Source organism: Bidens hawaiensis, unplaced genomic scaffold (genome assembly GCF_021521415.1).
Source record: "Bidens hawaiensis isolate Kalapana, Puna unplaced genomic scaffold, B.hawaiensis_p1.1 tig00017861_1, whole genome shotgun sequence".
Taxonomy (NCBI): Eukaryota; Viridiplantae; Streptophyta; class Magnoliopsida; order Asterales; family Asteraceae; genus Bidens; species Bidens hawaiensis.
In genome coordinates this window covers 466,854-486,424 of record NW_027492698.1, presented here as the reverse complement: position 1 = coordinate 486,424, position 19,571 = coordinate 466,854, and the positions used below count along the sequence as shown (strand labels likewise).

General features: G+C 42.9%; 2 protein-coding genes across 2 annotated transcripts; both read left to right on the top strand.

Moving 5' to 3' along the window:
* Positions 1-3,661: 3,661 nt before the first annotated feature.
* Positions 3,662-5,425, top strand: LOC143554891 (asparagine synthetase [glutamine-hydrolyzing] 1-like). Its single transcript, XM_077044551.1, has 5 exons — positions 3,662-3,741; positions 3,809-3,968; positions 4,156-4,251; positions 4,824-5,132; positions 5,211-5,425. Exons 1-5 carry the CDS (start codon positions 3,662-3,664, stop codon positions 5,379-5,381), a joined length of 816 nt encoding a protein of 271 aa, XP_076900666.1. The 3' UTR covers positions 5,382-5,425.
* Positions 5,426-5,598: 173 nt separating this feature from the next.
* Positions 5,599-19,363, top strand: LOC143554889 (asparagine synthetase [glutamine-hydrolyzing]-like). Its single transcript, XM_077044550.1, has 7 exons — positions 5,599-5,619; positions 6,051-6,131; positions 6,266-6,589; positions 18,447-18,527; positions 18,619-18,705; positions 18,799-18,906; positions 19,001-19,363. Exons 1-7 carry the CDS (start codon positions 5,599-5,601, stop codon positions 19,244-19,246), a joined length of 948 nt encoding a protein of 315 aa, XP_076900665.1. The 3' UTR covers positions 19,247-19,363.
* Positions 19,364-19,571: the final 208 nt, after the last annotated feature.

Genomic DNA, 19,571 nt, shown 5'->3' with positions numbered 1-19,571 from the left:
GACCTTTATTAATAATACACTACACATAAGAATTATCATGACACATTTTGGTACAATTTAGTTTTCTTAATTTAGAGTGTGTATGTACTAATATACAAACACTATCTAGACACGCAACTAGTATATATGGAGATTTTCTCATCAACAATTTGATTGAGTTGCCAATTGCCATTGATTTAGACTTTTGGTATATTTTCTCTAAATCTAAAGCATATTCGTATAAATATCGTAATTTCGTGACAGTGGCGTTTTGTTTTGGAATTACGAATTCCTATAAACATCAATGAATTATCATGTCCAAACACATGCATCCGCATGAGATAGTTTATAGAGACGCTAAAACAATATAGACGCGATATAGTTCATGTTGTACTTTAAACTATGTAAAATGTATATTGTACTGTACTTTTAAATATGTAAAATGTATATTGCACCATTTAGTAACAGATATATAATTCCTTCTTCTGTCATTCATTTTATTTCATCAATGATTTCTTAAGTTTTAAAAATTTTCAGAGTAAATTACAATTTGGTCCTTACTGGTTGCATTCTTAAATCGTTTCAGTCCAAAATTGAATGTTTTAGCTCATGAGCAGGGCCGGCTCAACGTCCTCGGATGCCTAAAACTAACTAAAATGTTGAGACCTTTTTCTTTTCCTTTCTTTATGCGTATAGCGCTAAATAGTATACAATAACTATAGAATATGGATGATATGCACTGATAATGGACTAGAAGGGTGCCCGCACGATGCAACGGGGAATACGGACATTGGTAATTACATTATATATTTATGGGTGTTCGTCGTTTCGTTTGTAACTTTGAAACCATTTATTGGTATATGTAGATTCATAGTTCTTATTTTAAACTTATTTTAATATCGAAGTACAAACGAAACGGAACCTAACCATTGTTAATGGATTTTGTTGGGTAATTTTCAACAGTTTAGTTTCAGATTTGGCAACCAAAAGGCGTTAATAATGGTTTGGCTCATGGTTTAATATAAGACCATTAAACCAGACGACAAACAGCTATATGTAAAAAAAAATTAAACTGAAAAGAAACTATGACAATATCATACTCAAATTAAAGAGAATTAAATGCTCGTTTTTATGATGCAATTTTTAAAAAATAATATTAACGTATGAAAAAGTTATAACCGTTTAAAAATCATTGGGGTATTTGGGTTAAAAATGAAATTATGAAGAATAAATATTTAAAAGATAAAAGACCAAAGTTATAATCATTTTTAAATTTGTAAAATATGATTAAAGTTAAAGGAACATTTTTGTAACTATTTTGAAGAATAATCAAACACACGTGAGATTTAAGGTTAGAATGACCATTTTGTCCTCATTGTTGTACCATGTGCTTGAATGTTTACCCACGAGACGGACCTGATCATGAGGTTTTATTTCTATTACCATTTTGTTTTCTTTTCCTAACTCATTTATATTTTCCAGTTAAATATGACTGTGTCACTCACAGGTTTTATTTCTATTACCATTTTGTTTTCTTTTCCTAACTCATTTATATTTTCCAGTTAAATATGACTATGTGTCACTCACAAGAGGGTTATTTTAATGCTAGATTACAAATATTTTTATTTAATTAAAAGAAAAAAACACATTATAAATGACCAGGCTGGACCAAATTTTTTTTTGGAACGGTCAACTAAGTAACGCCGTGTACCCCGTACGTGGCCTCTATTGGCTAAAGGTAGCCTGAGTCGGCCACTAGTCCGGACGGACGGAGCCCTTAGCGGTCCACCTGTTGAGGGATTCACCGGATAAAACCTGACCCCACGCCCGCCAAACGGCACGACAACGAGGAGTCGGTAAAACCGGGTGAGATCATGACTCGAACCCTGGCACGCCAGGGTCATCCTCATATCTCCCATAGTCCCATATAAGTTGGTGGTAGTGAGGTTTGATCCCTCCACCTCTCACTTATAAAGTGAGTGCTCTACCATTGAGCCACAACCAACCAAGCTGGACCAAAATGATTGTAGAATTTGTAAACCACGAAACTTTTTTTTTTTTTGAATAAAATGGTTAAAGAAAGCAGATTAACCAAAACCATAATCTACTATATTATTTATACTGAAGTAAATTACCATCTCTCATGTTTGGTCCAAAGGTAGTTTGGTCTTTACTAAAGAAGTAAACATAAAATTTGTAAGGGTTTGTAAACTGGACTTTAATTGATACGAAGATAAAACTAATGAATTAAAAAAATCAAATTTAAACTAATGGACTAAAAAGGTTATCTCGGTGAAACGTTTGGACTAAACTGGTATTAAATCTGTATTATAAGTAGCTTTATGCATAATGGGTTCCGTTCGGTTATTTGTTATGCCACACATCAAAACCAAAACCAAACCATAGTTTTCCGTTAATCAATAATGACTTACCCTAAACATAAATTAATTGTTCAATTCAAGTATTTTGATTATTTGCTCACCATTAGCAATGAACTCATGTGTTCACGTTCTATAAAACCCTATAACTTGTAAATATTTATCTGATTGAAATATAGTTACAAGTAGATTGCCACATAATCCTCAAGCAAGTTTACCATGTTTTTGACATACCATTTTATCTAAGGATTACGTCTTTGCTTGTGTGGATTATGAAACTTCCCTTTCCTAATTTGTACGAATCTTTTTATGCATATATTATCACTCAATAGTACGTCTTATCTCTTTATTTTTGTCCAACTATTTGTTACTTGCTTGTGCTCGAGGCGTAAACTGAGAGCCCGGAAAATTTCATGTGCCACCTAACCAATTTCACAAACCGAATGCTCTACCTGAATGTACTAGGGGAGAAAGCCAATCAAGTTGATCTCCATCATCCTCCAATTCAATTCGTTTTCACCAAACCGATTTCACAAGCCAGATCCTCCCCCAAGACCAGCGCCCAAGGCCAGTGTTTTTGAGTAAACCGATCAAACCAATTACCTATGCTGAAGACGCCACGGGCACCCTTGAGCTATGCTGATATTTTTAAACTGTGAAATGTAATTAGTATACATCTTTATACACTTTTATGTGTTCACATTCATCAAGTGGAATTGATCCATCTAACACGTGTCTCTAGAATAACCTTCACTATTTTAGTATTTTCATCTAAGTAGTTAGATGTGAAACACCCTCAACAATTCAATAAAATTTATATTTAGTAGGAACCAATTATTAACTATACGAATAAACAACATTTCTTTAATATCAAAACAATAATAAAAATTTCTAAAGAACCATGTGTTTCAACTCTGTAAGCATACGAGGTACATAACAATCTAACATACAATTATCACTGCACATCGTACATGTCATCACGATCCTACCAAGTACCAAGATTCGATTCATTCTTATCCAAAACATAAATAAAAAAAAACAAAAAAACCAAAGAATCTTCGCCACTAGAAATGAAAAAATTATAATAAACCTTTGCCTGAAGTGTCTATAAATACGCGGCGAACAATACGGTTAAAACAAACATAACATAACAATAGTAATAATAATATCCATTATTATTATTATTATTATTTTGAACGTACGTCCACATTTCATTTTCACCCATTCCGGTCGGTCATCTTCCGCATCAACATCTTGTAATCTCTGCATTGCTAGTTGTACGTTCAGCCGTTTGTACGATAGCCATGTGTGGAATACTTGCTTTGTTGGGTTGCTCCGACGATTCTCAGGCCAAGCGGGTTCGCGTCCTCGAGCTTTCTCGCAGGCATGCATTAATATTATTCAAAACAATAATATTCATATTAATCGTAATAATATAACAATATTAATAGTACATTGTATATATTTTATGGGTTGAAGCACCGTGGGTCGGACTGGAGTGGGTTATATCAGCACGGGGATAATTATTTATCGCATCAACGTTTGGCAATCATCGATCCTGCTTCCGGTGATCAACCCTTGTTTAACGAAGATGAAACCATTGTTGTAACGGTGGGTGCATTTGTGCATATGAATAATCTGATCATGAAATGAATAAATTGTTATCTTAATTTGTCACGTGTGATTTGGCTAGTCTTATGAGTCATTTGGTCCATAATGAAATTTTTGGACATATAGTCGCTCACGTTTAATAATTTTGTTAGAGGTTCATAGGTCATTTTTTGTTGGGATTTTGTAGGTTATTGGCGAGATATATAACCATGAGGAGCTCCGGAAGAATTTGACCGGTCATAAGTTTAAAACTGGCAGCGATTGTGATGTCATTGCGCATTTAGTAAGTAAATTTTAAGGAATTGTTTAATGTGGTATAGGGTTCTACGAGTCGTTTTTGGGCTCAAACTATAACATTGGTTTTTGAGTTTTTGAAGACGAGTTCAGTTTTTTCAGTTTTTGGTTTGTGTACAATTAATTTCGTTTCTAGCATCTTGACCGGAATATTTTAAGCTGAAAAAAAGTATTGAATCAGGGTCAACTTTTTCTGGATGGCGGGCCACCAAGATGTTTACCCAAGTAGGGTTTAAATCTGGGTCTCCGCATGGAGAACCTAAGACCTCAATAGGAATTGGGGTCTAAATATTTTTGTTAATTCATGTTTACTTGATTATTTAATATTCGGGTTACAATATTCGTGAAGTTTCTAGAAGTTCCTTAACTTACTAGATAAAAAAATGTAAATCTTAAGTTCGATTCGGCATTTTGATTTTAAATTTTAATTACATGCAAAACCGGTTTACACAAAAACATAAAACCACACATCAATTTTTATTTGGGTTTGGTTATTCCATTTTTTTTTGTACACCATATTTATTTTAAATTTTAATGCAACTAAGCTTAATATATTTGTAGTATGAAGAACACGGAGAGAATTTTGTGGACATGTTATTAGATACACGCAATAATACTTACATGGCTGCTCGGGATGCAATCGGGATCACATCCTTGTACATTGGTTGGGGACTCGACGGTTCGGTTTGGATTTCATCGGAATTAAAAGGTTTAAACGATGCTTGTGAGCATTTTGAGGTGTTTCCACCGGGACATTTGTATTCCAGCAAAACCGGCGGGTTTAGGCGATGGTACAACCCTCTGTGGTTCTCGGAGACCATCCCGTCTACACCTTATGATCCTCTTGTTCTAAGGCGGGCGTTTGAAAATGTGAGATTTGTTTTGTTGTGTTTATTTGATTAATGTTGTTTAAGGTCAAGTGTTGAATTGTGTTTATGGGATGTGTAGGCGGTGATTAAAAGGTTAATGACGGATGTGCCCTTTGGTGTCTTGTTGTTGGGCGGGCTAGATTCGTCGTTGGTTGCGTCTGTTACGGCCCGTCACATGGCCGAAACGAAAGCTGCTAAGCAATGGGGAGCCCAGCTTCATTCTTTTTGTGTCGGGCTTGAGGTATTATAAATTATGGTTAAGATCGTTAGTGTCGAGCTAAGTAGGGTTTAGCAGGCGTAATTTACATATTTGTTAGTCGTGATTATTGGTGTGCATGAGTCGGTTTTGGGCACAAATGTAGCTAAAAACTATAGTTTTTAAATTTTAGAAAATCGTACGCTTTTGATTTTCTGGTTTTACATTTGGGTCTGAAATTTTTGGGCATGGTAATAGCGGGACCAAAATAATGGATTCGGGCTTGAAAAAGGTTGGCGCAAAATAGTGAACTTGGGCCAAAAATGTGGTTGGCCCAAGATCATGTTTGGACATAAAATAAGGTTGGAATTTGGGCCTATAAACTTCCAATCTAAATAATTTTTCCTTTAACCACCTATTATTGAATGAACCAAAATAATAAGTTTAAGCCACAAGTATAATAACAAAAGTTCGGTTTGGTTCGGTCTTGAAGTTCGATTCGGATGTGGAGCGAGGCATAATCGTAAAGAAACCATAGTTTTTATTTTCTAGGAAAAAAAACCGAACCGTCAGTTGTCTGTCTGGAGCGCTTACTCGGTTCGGTTTTTCAGTTCGTTTGACCAATGTGTTGGTCTGGAACTGGAACGAAAATAAACATAACAAAATTTTGTAACAAAATAAGCATTAGTCGAAAGTGACCAACTTTGTCGTATAATTAAACAGGGCTTGCCCGATCTTAAGGCCGCAAGAGAGGTATCCGATTATCTAGGAACTGTTCATCATGAATTTCACTTCACCGTTCAGGTACTTTCCGAAAGTTTTATGTCTGGGTTGGGCCGGGCTAGGCCGGGCCGGTCCACGGGCCAGATATGGCCCGGCCCATTCATTGCGGGTTGCATTTTTGTAATCTATAAGTTACTTATCTTGGTATTATGTAGGATGGTATTGATGCAATCGAAGATGTGATTTACCATATTGAGACATACGATGTGACCACAATCCGGGCCAGCACGCCTATGTTCTTAATGTCCCGTAAGATCAAATCTCTCGGTGTGAAAATGGTCATCTCGGGTGAAGATGCGGACGAGATATTTGGCGAGTACTTGTACTTCCACAAGGCACCCAATAAGGAAGAGTTCCATCAAGAAACGTGTCGCAGGATCAAAGCCCTTCATCAGTATGATTGCTTGAGAGCCAATAAGTCCACATCCGCGTGGGGTTTGGAAGCCCGAGTCCCGTTTTTGGATAAAGAATTCATCAATGTAGCAATGAGCATTGAAGAAACGTGGATCGACTTACTGGTAGACGATCAACTTTCCTCGGGTATGAGTGTACTATATGACCGATGGTTTTCCGGAGTATGAATTCTTCCACCTACAAAACGAGCAGCACCGTGAACTTACCCCTCAGAAAGGGACAGAGGGGTCCTCTTTGGGGTAACCCTCCGGTGTGAGAATAAGATATTGTAGGAGAAGATAATAATAATCTGAAAGTGAGTAAGGACTTAGAATATATTTTCTTGCTTACCTCCCCTTGTGGAGGTGGTGTGGTATTTATAGTGTTAGGGTTTCCAATGATTGGGCTCAGACCCAATTAGGGCCTTTTTGGCCTCCTCCTATTACTTCGCGCCACGTGTCCTTAGGACACCTGGTGCTTTTTCATTGATTATTCTCTGACCAAGATATTTCACCTGACCCATGTGCAATCACGTGGTAGCACATGGGTTTTGCTGAGTTGCCCACCTTTCATTGGCAGCTGTCAACATCAGCATATTCTTTATTCCTTAAAGGATACCTTCTGGAAGGTTGTCTGATGAGCACAATCATGGTTGTCCTTATCCTGATTTGGATAAGGACGTGGTTGATTATGTGCATGTGTGATATGCGCCTATCCTGGGGATGCGCGAGGTCTTCTCTTTATTCTCACGCGCAGATGTTTCATGCGCAGATGTGATATGCGCAAGCATATGTAATATGCGTGAGCATATGTGATATGCGCCACGCGCAGATTTCCGTGCTTAAAGTAACCGCTCTTTGATTCACCATTGTATGTCTGATAACCCAGACACCACAATTTCCCCCAGCAAACGCCGTGTAAAATCGTTAGTTATGTCCACTTTGAAGAAGACCGGCAAGGGTAAACGGGCTGCCGAGGCCTCGTCGGAGGAGGTGGGGAAGAACAAAACAGTGAAGAAATGGGATGAGATTCCCTGCAAATTGAAACAATATGATTTCGACAATCTCATCGCTTCTCAGGGTTTTCTCCCTGAGTATAGCTGTCTGCTCCCGGCGGCCGGGCAAACGGCGGCAGCTCCGCCCACCGGCTATATCTCTTTATACTCTCACTTTTTCACTCACTGTAACATTCGTCTTCCGATGACAAGGTTTATGGGTGCGCTCCTTCAGTTTTATGGGATTCACATATCCCAAGTCCATCCTTGTGGACTAGTGTGCATGACTCATTTTGAGTTCATGTGCAAAGCTCAGCGCGAGGAGCCCACCCCTCGGCGCTTTCAATATTTTTACAAGCCAAAAATCCAAGATTCTTGGTTCTCATTCATACCGCGCAGTCAGAAGGTTAAGTGCTGCACTGTTTCCTTCAAAAGCCTTCATGACTGGTCTGAAAATTTTTTTTATATTAAGGCTGGTGTGGTTCCCATCCGCATGACCATGCGCGCGATCACTTCTGCGCCCGCGGATGAGAATGTTCTTAAGAACCCAATGGGCACATGGGTTAACAAGTTAACTGCTGAACCATCCCCCGCCAAGAATATTTGCGAGGAGGCGCTGGTGGGGGTTGGTATGAGCAAGAGGTGGAGCGACAGCGCGACTGAGCTTGTCATCCAAGTTGATGGCTTAGGTGAGTTATTAGCTCATTGCATTATTTCTGCGCGAATATAATTCGTTTTGCTGATATCATTTGTCTTGTATTATGCAGTAAGCAAGGAATACGTCCACGCCGCCTATGACGAGCATATGGAGGGTGGCTCTGTCGCGCTGGGCGCTGGGGAAGTTGCTTTCCCCGATCACTTCGATGATATGTTCATCCCTGTTGATTTAGAATTTTGCTTTGACAGCGATGCGCCTGGTAAGCCTTTGTACTTATGCTTAGGCCTTTAGAATACCAAATTTGGTTAACATTTCTGTTGCACGTATTGTAGATGCGCTCGAGAATTATGAGTTGGAGCTTGCGGAAGAGGAGGTGGAGGAAGAAGCTGAGGCGCCACAACTCAAGCGCAAAGCTAAAAGCAAAACTGGCGCAGGGGCCAGTAAAATACAGAAGAAAAATGATGCCCCTGTTGCCCAGGATCCTCCTACCCAAGCGAAGGGACTTGAGAAAACCAAGGGATTTACCTCCAAGTTTTCCTCGTCTTCTTTGCCTCGAGGTGTGGGCAATCCTCCTGTCCACACGAGGTATGGTGCTGCCACCTCATCTCTTCGCGCGGCGGACAAGGGAAGCGGCGCTGCGCCTGCTGTTTCATCTTCTCCAACAGGTATACTTTGTTTATATTTTGTGGTTTTATGAGCGTGATTCCGATAGAGTTATTAATGAAGCTTTGTTCACTCAAATGTTTGTAGAGCCGGCGACTTTGGTGGCTCAACCTCAGGCGCAGCAAGGTACCGAGGCTGCGCCGAAGGTTGCTTTGAAGTCCCCTGTTTTACCCTCGAAAAGGGGGAAAATAGAATTCATGGCGATGCTCAATTCGCGGACGGCGGTGCGCTAAGGTATTTATTGCGCTTTGATTTTCTGATTTTTTCCTTTAGATCAAGTCATGAATCATTTCTCCTTGTTGGTTTTTTCATAGGAATTATAGCTGGCACACAAGCTGCTGGTGGCACTACTGGCGCCGGCGCCGTTAGTTCTGCTCCTGCTCCAACAAGCACTGAATCTCCTCTTATTGGGATTACTAAGGAGCAGGAGACTATTTTACGAGCTGATCTAACGGCGTCAAGACCTCCCTCACCTCCTCCTGCGCGTAGCCCTCCTCGCGAGACTGTTTTTGATTTTTCCAAGTCGCAGGAGAAAAGACCTGTTACAGAGGATGATGAGGAGGTCAATTTTGAAGATTCCGATGGCGGCCGCGCAAGCCCTGTAGCGCCACGAGATTTCGTGGCGCAGCCTTCTTCTCGTGGGGCTGGCGCTGACTTTTCTGCCGGCTCTCCGCAGGTATAAGTTTGTTTTGCTCCGCTGTGCGGACTTCCAAATTAGTGTAGATAGCTAAAACGTTTCTTTTGCGTTGCTTTGTGTTTGCAGGAAGCCGATCACATATACCGCCCGAGCTGGAATATTACTAAAGATAGCTCATTTCAATCCATGGGCGTGTGTGAAGACTTTTGGGCTCACTCTGTGCCTCCGGCTGAAAGGAGGTTTCAGGAGGACCGCGCTCGCGTGGACTTGCTCAACGACCACCTTTTTGCTGGGTCTGCGTTCTTTGCTGCCTCCCAAGAGCTTCACAATGATTATATAAAAGTGCGTGATGCCCTTGCGGAGGCCAAGCAAGAGGCTAAGATTTCTGCTTGGAATCTTTCTGACGCTCGAGAGAGAGCTGAGAAACTCCAAGCAGAACTTAGCGAGAACCGAGCAAGTGCCAACACTGCCTTTGTGAAGCGCAGGCATGAGCTGCAGGCTGTGCGGGAGAAGCTGCAGGCGGCAGAAGCGGATGCGGCCAGGTACGCGCGTCGAGCGCGTGACTTGGAGTTGGAGGCAGAGGCGCGTGATCAAACTCTTGTGCATGCTAACACTGACAAATCTTTATTAGAGAGTGAGGTTGCGCGCCTGAAGAAAGAGCTCGAAGCTGCGCGAGCAGAAAAGGATGAAGCCTTGGCGGCAGCAGCGTCTGGCCGAGAAGAGCTCGATGCTGCGCGAGTGGAAAAGAATGAAGCCTTGGCGGCAGCAGCGTCTGGCCGAGAAGAGCTCGATGCTGCGCGAGTGGAAAAGAATGAAGCCTTGGCGGCAGCAGCGTCTGACAGAGAAGAGCTAAAACAAACCAAGGAAACTGTTGAGTTGTTAAACTCTCAGATTCCTGCTCTTGAGACGTCTGTTTCTTCCCTCGCGCAGGATCGTCAATGGCTAGTTTCACAGGGTGTGACTCGTTGCGCTTACGCGATGAAATACTCAGACGAGTTTCAGACCCTTGTGATGGATTGCAATGCTGCGTCGCGCTTGGTGGGTCGAGCTGAAGGGTTTAAGGATGGCTATGAATATGGCATGCTGAGGAAGAATCCATCCGACTACCCTTATCAGCTCGACGTTGTCTGCGCTGACATGGCCGAGGTGGGGGAGAAGTATTTGAATACTCCCATTCCCATCCTTGAGCAGGTATTTTAACCTTAATGAGTTTATCTTGACTTATTTTCCTAATCTTTTGTACTCATACTTTTCCTTGTGACTTGCAGATAGCCGCGCTTGCTGACCAGCCCGATCTTGGCGCGCTAAAGAAATTACTTGACGAATGTGAAGGGACTGGTGGCAGCGATGATGGCGCGGGCAATGCTGCCTCTGCTAGCGGCTCTGGCGTGGCCAAAAGACCTACTCCTGACACTATCGTGATAGAAGACGACTCCATTCAATACGAACAACTTGATTATGGTAAGTTTGGAGATGACGAGGAGCGGGCTGCGCCAGATGCTGAGGGAGGAGGTAATGATGAGGGTGATGAAGAGGCTGATGTTGATATAGAGACTTGAGAAGCCCTTCATGTTTTTTTTTGTTTGTAGTTTTTATCTCATCATTTTGTAAATTTGTAAACTTCTATGTTTTGGAATGAAATTTTGTTTTTCCCTTATTCGCATCTTGCGCATTCCCAATTCATCTCTTTATATTGCATGTGTTTGCTTGTTGAATATAAGATATGCTTGCACATTGAAACTTGAACAAGGTTGTAAGAAAATTATTTTACTTAATTCTTGTCATATTTCAAGTTATTTTGCAATATTCTGAATATGCTGACACGTGCCTTGGCATTTCATTATTCCTCTTTTGCGCGACGTTATCGCGCATTTATTATAGGGAATTATGAATGAGTTTTTTAGCCTTTACGTGTCAGTATGTGTTACTCTGATGTCCATTACAATCCCATGCGCGACCTCGACCTGAGACCTTAACAACTATGTTTTGGCATGTGCTTTGCCTTAGCTGTGCTTAGGTATTTTTATGGTTTAGCTGCGCAACATGTAGGATGGATGTTGTGAGTAATTTGAGCTAAGGCTCGTATTATTGGGCTAAGGCCCTGAGCTAAGGCTCATATTATTGGGCTAAGGCCCTGACGTTTTAGAGTTAAAGCTCGTTAACGCGTTTGAGCTTGAAGCTCGCGCATGTATGTTTTACTTCGTTTTATTTTTAGTTTGATGTCAATACAATGTTGTCATATTGCTCAAAATTAATAAAGGGAAGTGTGAAACATGTATGCAAAAGGTAATAGAACACACATTAAGAGAAAATAGCGCGCATCATTATTTATAATGGCTTAAAGGGCCTTTATTACAAACTTGATAACTTTTACATGAAACATTTTCTAAGCTGTGCTGCGTTCCATGTGCGCGGGATCTTCTTTCCATTCAAATCTTTTAAAGCGTATGTGCCTTTTCCCAATTATTTCGAGACTTGATAAGGTCCCTCCCAGTTGGGAGACATCTTTCCCGGGGGTATTGCGCGACTAGCTTCATTGTTTCGAAGGACAAAATCATTCTTCTTGAAGTGGCATTCTTTCACGCGCTGATTGTAATATTTTTCTAGTTTTTTCTTGTATTTGGCTTCACTGATGATAGCCGCCTCTCTGCGCCCTTCAAGTAAGTAGAGATCCAACCTCCTTTCGCGCTCGTTATCCGTCTTACTCATCATGAGCACTCTATAGGATGGGCATCCAATCTCTGCTGGAATCATAGCCTCCGTTCCATAGGTTAGGCTGAACGGGGATTCGCCATTGCTGGTTTTGCTTAATGTCCTGTGCGCCCACAGGACATTAGGTAGCTCCTCGACCCATGCATGGGATTCTCCCTCCAACCTTTTCTTCAGCCCATTCAGCAAGCTTTGGTTCGCGCGCTCCACTTGGCCATTCCCTTGAGGGTGGTATACTGAAGTGAAGACCTGGCTGATGCGCAATTCTTTGAGCCAACTGGATATCTTCTTGTCAGTGAATTGTTTGCCATTGTCGCTCACAATTTCCATGGGCAGGCCAAAAAGGCATATGATGTGGCTCCAAATAAATTGCTTCATTGCCTCGGCTGTGATTTTTGCCAGTGGCTTGGCTTCAACCCATTTTGTGAAATAGTCTACTGCCACTACCAAAAACTTTACTCGCCCTTGCGCTTGTGGTAAGGGACTCACAATATCAATTGCCCATTTGTGGAAAGGCCATGCGGAGGTCACCGGAATCAAGTTGTTCTTTGGCCGCATGGTGTTTGGCGCATAGCTCTGACACGCTTTGCATTTTTGGATCTCTTTTAACGCGTCCAAGTACATGCCTGGCCAATAGTAACCTGCGTTCATTGCCTTGGCAACCACCATGCGCGGGCCAGCATGTATTCCACATATTCCTTCGTGTATCTCTCTATTCACATAGCTTGCTTCCTCGGCATCCAGGCATTTCATGAGCGGTCCAAGATAAGAGCGTCGATATAACGTACCATCAAGCAGTTCGTAGTTCTGCGACTTGTGTCTTATCTTCCTCGCCTGTGCGCGATCGTCCGGTACCTTTCCCTCCTTCAAGAATTCCATTAATGGAGTTATCCATGATGAAGGTGTTGTATGAATTACAAGGACAGACTTCGCTCCCACCGACGGGTTGCTCATTACTTCCACCCTGACATCTTTGCCAAAGTGATCGAAGCTGGTTGATGCCATCTTGCTCAGCGCGTCGGCAGACTTGTTTTCACTGCGCGGAATATGTATGATTCTGAAGAAGTCAAATTGCTCGATGAGTTTCTTCGCCTGCTCTAAATACAGAGGCATAGTGTTCTCCTTGGCATCATAAAGGCCATTGACCTGTGCTGCTACCAAGTATGAATCGACATGAGCCTCTAGCTTTTTAACTCCGAACTTGTGCGCGATGCGCAGATCAGCCAGCAGGGCTTCATACCCAGCTTCGTTGTTGGTGCTCTTGAAATCCAACCTGATTGCGTAAGTATACTCATGATTTTCTAGATCCACCAGTTTGAGGCCTGCGCCGGACCCTTCGTTGTTTGAAGCTCCATCAGTGAATAATCTCCAAACATTTTCTTCATTATTGGCTTGCGGAGGGTCTACTTCGCGCTGAGCCTCTTCGACTTTTCCTTCAGGGACTTCTGCAATGAAATCAGCTAAAACTTGTCCCTTGATTGCTGGACGAGGTTTGTAGGTGATCGTGTGCTCCCCTAACTCCAGCGCCCATTTTGTCAGCCTTCCTGAGAGCGCGGGACGTCGCAAGACTTGCTGGATGTTGTAATCAGTCAGGACTTCAATGGGGTGACCATTGAAATATCTATGAAGCTTGCGCGACGCATGTGTTAGTGATAAAACTAACTTTTCTATGATGGTGTAGCGCGTCTCAGGATCTGTCAGCACCCGACTTACATAATGATTGGTGTTTGGATTCCCTTGCGATCCACCAACAACACTGCGCCAATGGCGCGCTCTCCTGCTGACAGGTACAACGTTAGAGTTTCGCCAGGTAGTGGAGCTGTGAGCGCGGGCAGGTTTATCAGACATTCTTTCATCTCACTGAAAGCTTGCTCGGCCTCAGGCGTCCACTTGAATTGGCTTTTCATTAAGCAATTTCTCAATGTGTTAACGAATGGGGTGGATTTGCTTGCATGGTTCGCTAGGAACCTGTTAATTGATACCAATCTACCATTCAACTTTTGAACTTCCTTCATGGTGGATGGTGAGGGCATGTCAAGGATAGCCTCCACCTTCTCTGGGTTCACCTTGAAACCATCCTTGGTGACCATTACACCGAGAAATTTCCCTTCTTCTATGCCGAATGTGCATTTGCTCGGGTTGAGCTTCACGTTTACTTCCTTTAGGCGCCAAAGGGTTTCTTCGATGTCTTTGAGCATTTGTTTTTCCTCCCTGCTTTTAATCACCAAATCATCCACGTAGACTTCTAAGTTTCTTCCAATTTGCTCGTTGAAAACCGCATCCATGAGTCTTTGGTAAGTGGCTCCTGCATTCTTCAAACCAAATGGCATTTTTGTGTAACAGAAAACACCCTTGTCAGTTCTGAAGGCAGTCTTGTCCTCATCTTGTGGTGCCATTTGAATTTGGTGATAGCCCTTATAGGCATCCAGGAAACATTTGAGCTTAAATGGCGCCACAGAGTCCACCTTCGCGTCAATGTTCGGGAGGGGGTAACAATCTTTTGGACACGCTTTGTTGAGGTCCTTGAAATCAATGCACATTCTCCATGACCCATTGCTCTTCTTTACCATCACAGGATTGGCTACCCATATTTGGTATCGTATTGGGCGGATGATATTTGCGCGCAGTAGATCTTCTACTTGCTCATTCATGGCCTTTGCCTTCTCATCCCCCATGACTCTTTTCTTTAGAGCAATTGGCTCTACAGACTTGAATGTGTTGAGAGAATGCTGCGCCAGGTCTCGCGGAACCCCAGTTATATCAGAATGTTGCCACGCGAAGACCGATATATACGTTGTGAGCAATCTTTTCATTCTCACCCTTGTGTCATCTGATATCGTAGCTCCAATTGTGATTGTTTGTTCTGGGAATTTTGGGTTGAGAATCCATTCCTCTGGGGCGTTGTTTGCCATTGGAAGCTTCATTCTCCCTTCACGCGGTATACTTGTTACTGCGCACAAATGATCTCGGTATACAAATGTTACTCCTGTTGGTGTTGGGAACCCCAATGCGCCGTGCGCTGGTGACGGTATGGCATTGAATTGGGCGATCGTTCCTCTACCCAAGATCATATTATGGCATGAAGTGGTGGGCAAGACCAAGAAGTTGACAATTTCAGCTCGCTTGTGTTTCTCATCCCCCATAGTTAGTTCGAATTGTATCTGACCTAGGGGGTGAATAATTTCGTTTGAGACACCCGAGATTGGTGCATTCACAATTTCGAGCCTTGCTTGGTCTGCTGGATCCAACTTCCTGAAACATTGCTCATACATGATGTCTGATTCACTGCCGGTGTCCACCAGGACTTTTGACACCTCATAATGAGCGATGTGTGCAGTGATGACTAGAGGACTGCTGATAGACGGGCCTCCTCTGATTCTTGGGAAGATTACTTGTTGCTCGCGCCAATCCCCTTGGACTTGCGCGCTTCTCTTCCTCGAACTTTGCCCTTGCCTTCCTCCCTCAGCTACACAGATTCTTTTGAATTTTTTACTGGCTGAGGCTCCATCTGGTTGTTCATTTTCTGGTCTTGGGTTTTTCACCAGGTGAGCCAACTTGCCTGATTTCACATCTCTTTCAATCGCATCCTTCAAATGGTGGCATGCATCGGTGTTGTGCCCTGTGGACTTGTGAAACTCACAATACTTGCCACTGTTTGGTGGTCCCTTATGGAGTAATGGCTTGGGGCTTTTAAACTGGACATTCTCTGTGCTTAACACTTGTGAAGGCGTTTTGGTGAGGGGAGTCCATATTCTTGGTAGAGGTCTGTTAGGCTCTCTACCGCCTTCCCTCTTGTCACCTTCTCCGCGATTACGAATGTCTTTTTGGGGCTGGGGTGAACTTTGTTGCGCCTGCTTTTCTGCGGGAGAATAACTGGTTTGTTGCAACCTGGACCATACGGAGTTTTGTTTGCCCCTCCTTTCATTGTTGTGTGGTGCTTCTGTTTGATGCCCTCTATCTCTTGCTCTGTCCTGGGCAATTTGTTTTTCATTTCGCGCGAAGACTCGCGATGCTTCCATAAGCTTAGCCCAAGTGGTTGGCATGCCATCTCTGCTCACGAGAGCTCTGCGGAGTTGATCACTGCGCGCACCTTGTATAAAGGCCACGCGCAAGAGTTGTTCAGTGATACCTCCAATTGCAAGAGATTCCTGATTGAAACGAGTTATGTAGTCTTCAATGGTTTCATCATTCCTGCGCACGCAGTGCATGATGTCATCGGGGTCGCGCGTGTGTCTGCGCTGCTGTACAAAGTGAGCCTGGAACTTCTCCAATAGCTCTTCGAACCCATCGATTTGTCCAGTCGGCAAGCTTTCAAACCAGACACGCGCTGCGCCCGTGAGGCAGCGAGCAAACATGTGACACCATGTTGGCATCGTCCAGCTTTCTAGGTTTCCAGTGTTGTAAAAACCTTGTAAGAAATCATCTGGGTCTGTTGTACCATCGTACTTGCCTAGACCACTTGGCATCTTGGTTTTGTGTTGAATGGGAGCCTTCGCGATGCGCTCAGTGAATTTTGAATGCTTCACCAAGATGGCTGGCCTATATAGTGTGGTTACGTCCACTTGCCCTCTCGCTTGTGGGTTGTAGGGTGTGTATAGATCTAGATCGGCTTTGGTTCCAGGCGCTATGTTCATGTGCGCGCGGAGCTGTGACCCTCCTGCATGAGTATCTCGCGTCTTCCTCATGCTGTGCACTTCTTCCTCATCACTAAAATCAGCATGTTCGGTGTGAACAGAGTGACCATCTTCCGGCGCGCGCGCCCTTTTTGTTGTTCCCTGAATTGTTTGTTTATCAAATGCGAGCCTTTGTGTTAAGTCGGCTAACTTTTTGTGTTTGACCAGCTCATTGTATTTGTCCATTAAACGCCGTTGTTCGTTTATGAGCCATTCTTTAGGGTCATTGGTTTCAACTTCCGGACCCATTGGTCCTTTTTGTTTTGCACCAGTCAGGTTTTGGAACGTGAGATCGTCTGGAGGAGTTTCAGTCTGGCTATGAGGTGTTGTGATGAAGGGATGGTTACTGGTGGTGCGCGCAGTATCACGCGGTGCCCTCAGAAACTGCTGTCCCTCATTAACATCCTCAAGCTCATTATCCTCCAGAACTTGATCGCTGTTTCGAACACCGGAAACCATGGTGAAGATTTTCAGAGAGAACTGATGAGATAGTGGTTTTGTTGCCGTTGTAACAGGTGATGGCGCCAATGAAGAAACGTGGATCGACTTACTGGTAGACGATCAACTTTCCTCGGGTATGAGTGTACTCTATCACCGATGGTTTTCCGGAGTATGAATTCTTCCACCTACAAAACGAGCAGCACCGTGAACTTACCCCTCAGAAAGAGATAGAGGGGTCCTCTTTGGGGTAACCCTCCGGTGTGAGAATAAGATATTGTAGGAGAAGATAATAATAATCTGAAAGTGAGTAAGGACTTAGAATATATTTTCTTGCTTACCTCCCCTTGTGGAGGTGGTGTGGTATTTATAGTGTTAGGGTTTCCAATGATTGGGCTCAGACCCAATTAGGGCCTTTTTGGCCTCCTCCTATTACTTCGCGCCACGTGTCCTTAGGACACTTGGTGCTTTTTCATTGATTATTCTCTGACCAAGGTATTTCACCTGACCCATGTGCAATCACGTGGTAGCACATGGGTTTTGCTGAGTTGTCCACCTTTCATTGGCAGCTGTCAACATCAGCATATTCTTTATTCCTTAAAGGATACCTTCTGGAAGGTTGTCTGATGAGCACAATCATGGTTGTCCTTATCCTGATTTGGATAAGGACGTGGTTGATTATGTGCATGTGTGATATGCGCCTATCATGGGGATGCGCGAGGTCTTCTCTTTATTCTCACGCGCAGATATTTCATGCGCAGATGTGATATGCGCAGGCATATGTAATATGCGTGAGCATATGTGATATGCGCCACGCGCAGATGCGCCCCGCGCAGATGTGATATGTGTGAGCATATATGATGCGTGAGCATATGTGATATGCGCCATGCGCAGATGTGATATGCGTGAGCATATATGATGCGTGAGCATATGTGATATGCGTAAGCATATGTGATATGCGCCATGCGCATAGGTTTTGGCTTTGTGTCTTCATGACATCCTGATTTCAAGCCTCTTGTCTATATCTTGTGGGTTGACCCGCCCCGCTCGATGTTTAGGCGGGTGCATACCTCTTCAAGCATCGACCCGGAAGCAAAAATGGTAAGATACTTAGGCCCGCTACGGTTATGTCATGGGCTTGAAATACCAAGGTTAATGTGGTTATATACAGATCAATATGGATAAAAAACGGATCGAGAAATGGGTTCTTAAACGGGCTTTTGATGATGAAAAACAGCCCTATTTGCCAAAGGTACTGAAAATAGTCAAAGTCAATTGTTTTGTTGATTAATTCGGTTATTTGCTCACCCCTAGTTTAACGGGCTTGTATACACGCCCTGCAGCATATCTTGTACCGACAGAAACAACAGTTTAGTGATGGAGTCGGGTATAGCTGGATCGATGGACTCAAGTCTAATGCTGAAAAACATGTATGTATATGGGCCGGGGCCGGGCCCAGGCCCAACCCAACCCGTTTGATCATTTTTTTTCAGTTCACGAACTCAACGTATCGATGTGTGTAGGTAACGAGCAAGATGATGCTTCATGCTGAGCGTATATTCCCTCACAACACGCCTGTCACAAAAGAAGCTTATTATTACCGAATGATATTCGAGCGGTTTTTCCCTCAGGCAAGTTCCATGCATTAATGACTTGTACATTATGCAATGAATCAAGTAACTCGGTTTTTTGAAAATCAACTTTTTTTCTTTTATGTTGTTGCAGAATTCGGCTAAGTTGACTGTCCCGGGTGGAGCGAGTGTGGCTTGTAGTACTGCGAAAGCAATCGAGTGGGATGCATCTTGGTCAAAAAATCTTGACCCGTCTGGAAGGGCTGCACTTGGGGTCCATAATTCTGCATATAAGAAGGGCCCGGGTGCGGTTGGTTCAGTGAACTTGGTGCCGAGCGTCAATGATAATGTGCCACTGATGATGGGTGTTACGGGCTCTGAGCTCGTGATTCATAGTTAGGGGTTTGTTGTTGAATAAATTAAGTCGAGTTGCAACGTGTTTTTATGATGTGTTGGTTGTTAGCTCGTTTGCTGGTTTTAATTTGTGAGTAATGGTAACTATTTGTAAATCTTTGTTTCATGAAGAATGTTGTCATTCCATTATCTGTTATGTGCATCAATAATAGGAAAATATGTATCCAAATAAATAAATTGTGAACAACTATCATAATTTTGGTCTAGAGACGTACAAGAACTGGGCTCTACAGCTCCTCTAAGGCCCAACTCTGTCTAGTGAAAACAATAAACTATCTAGGCCCATTGGTCCTACTAGCCTAGCTTGAGTT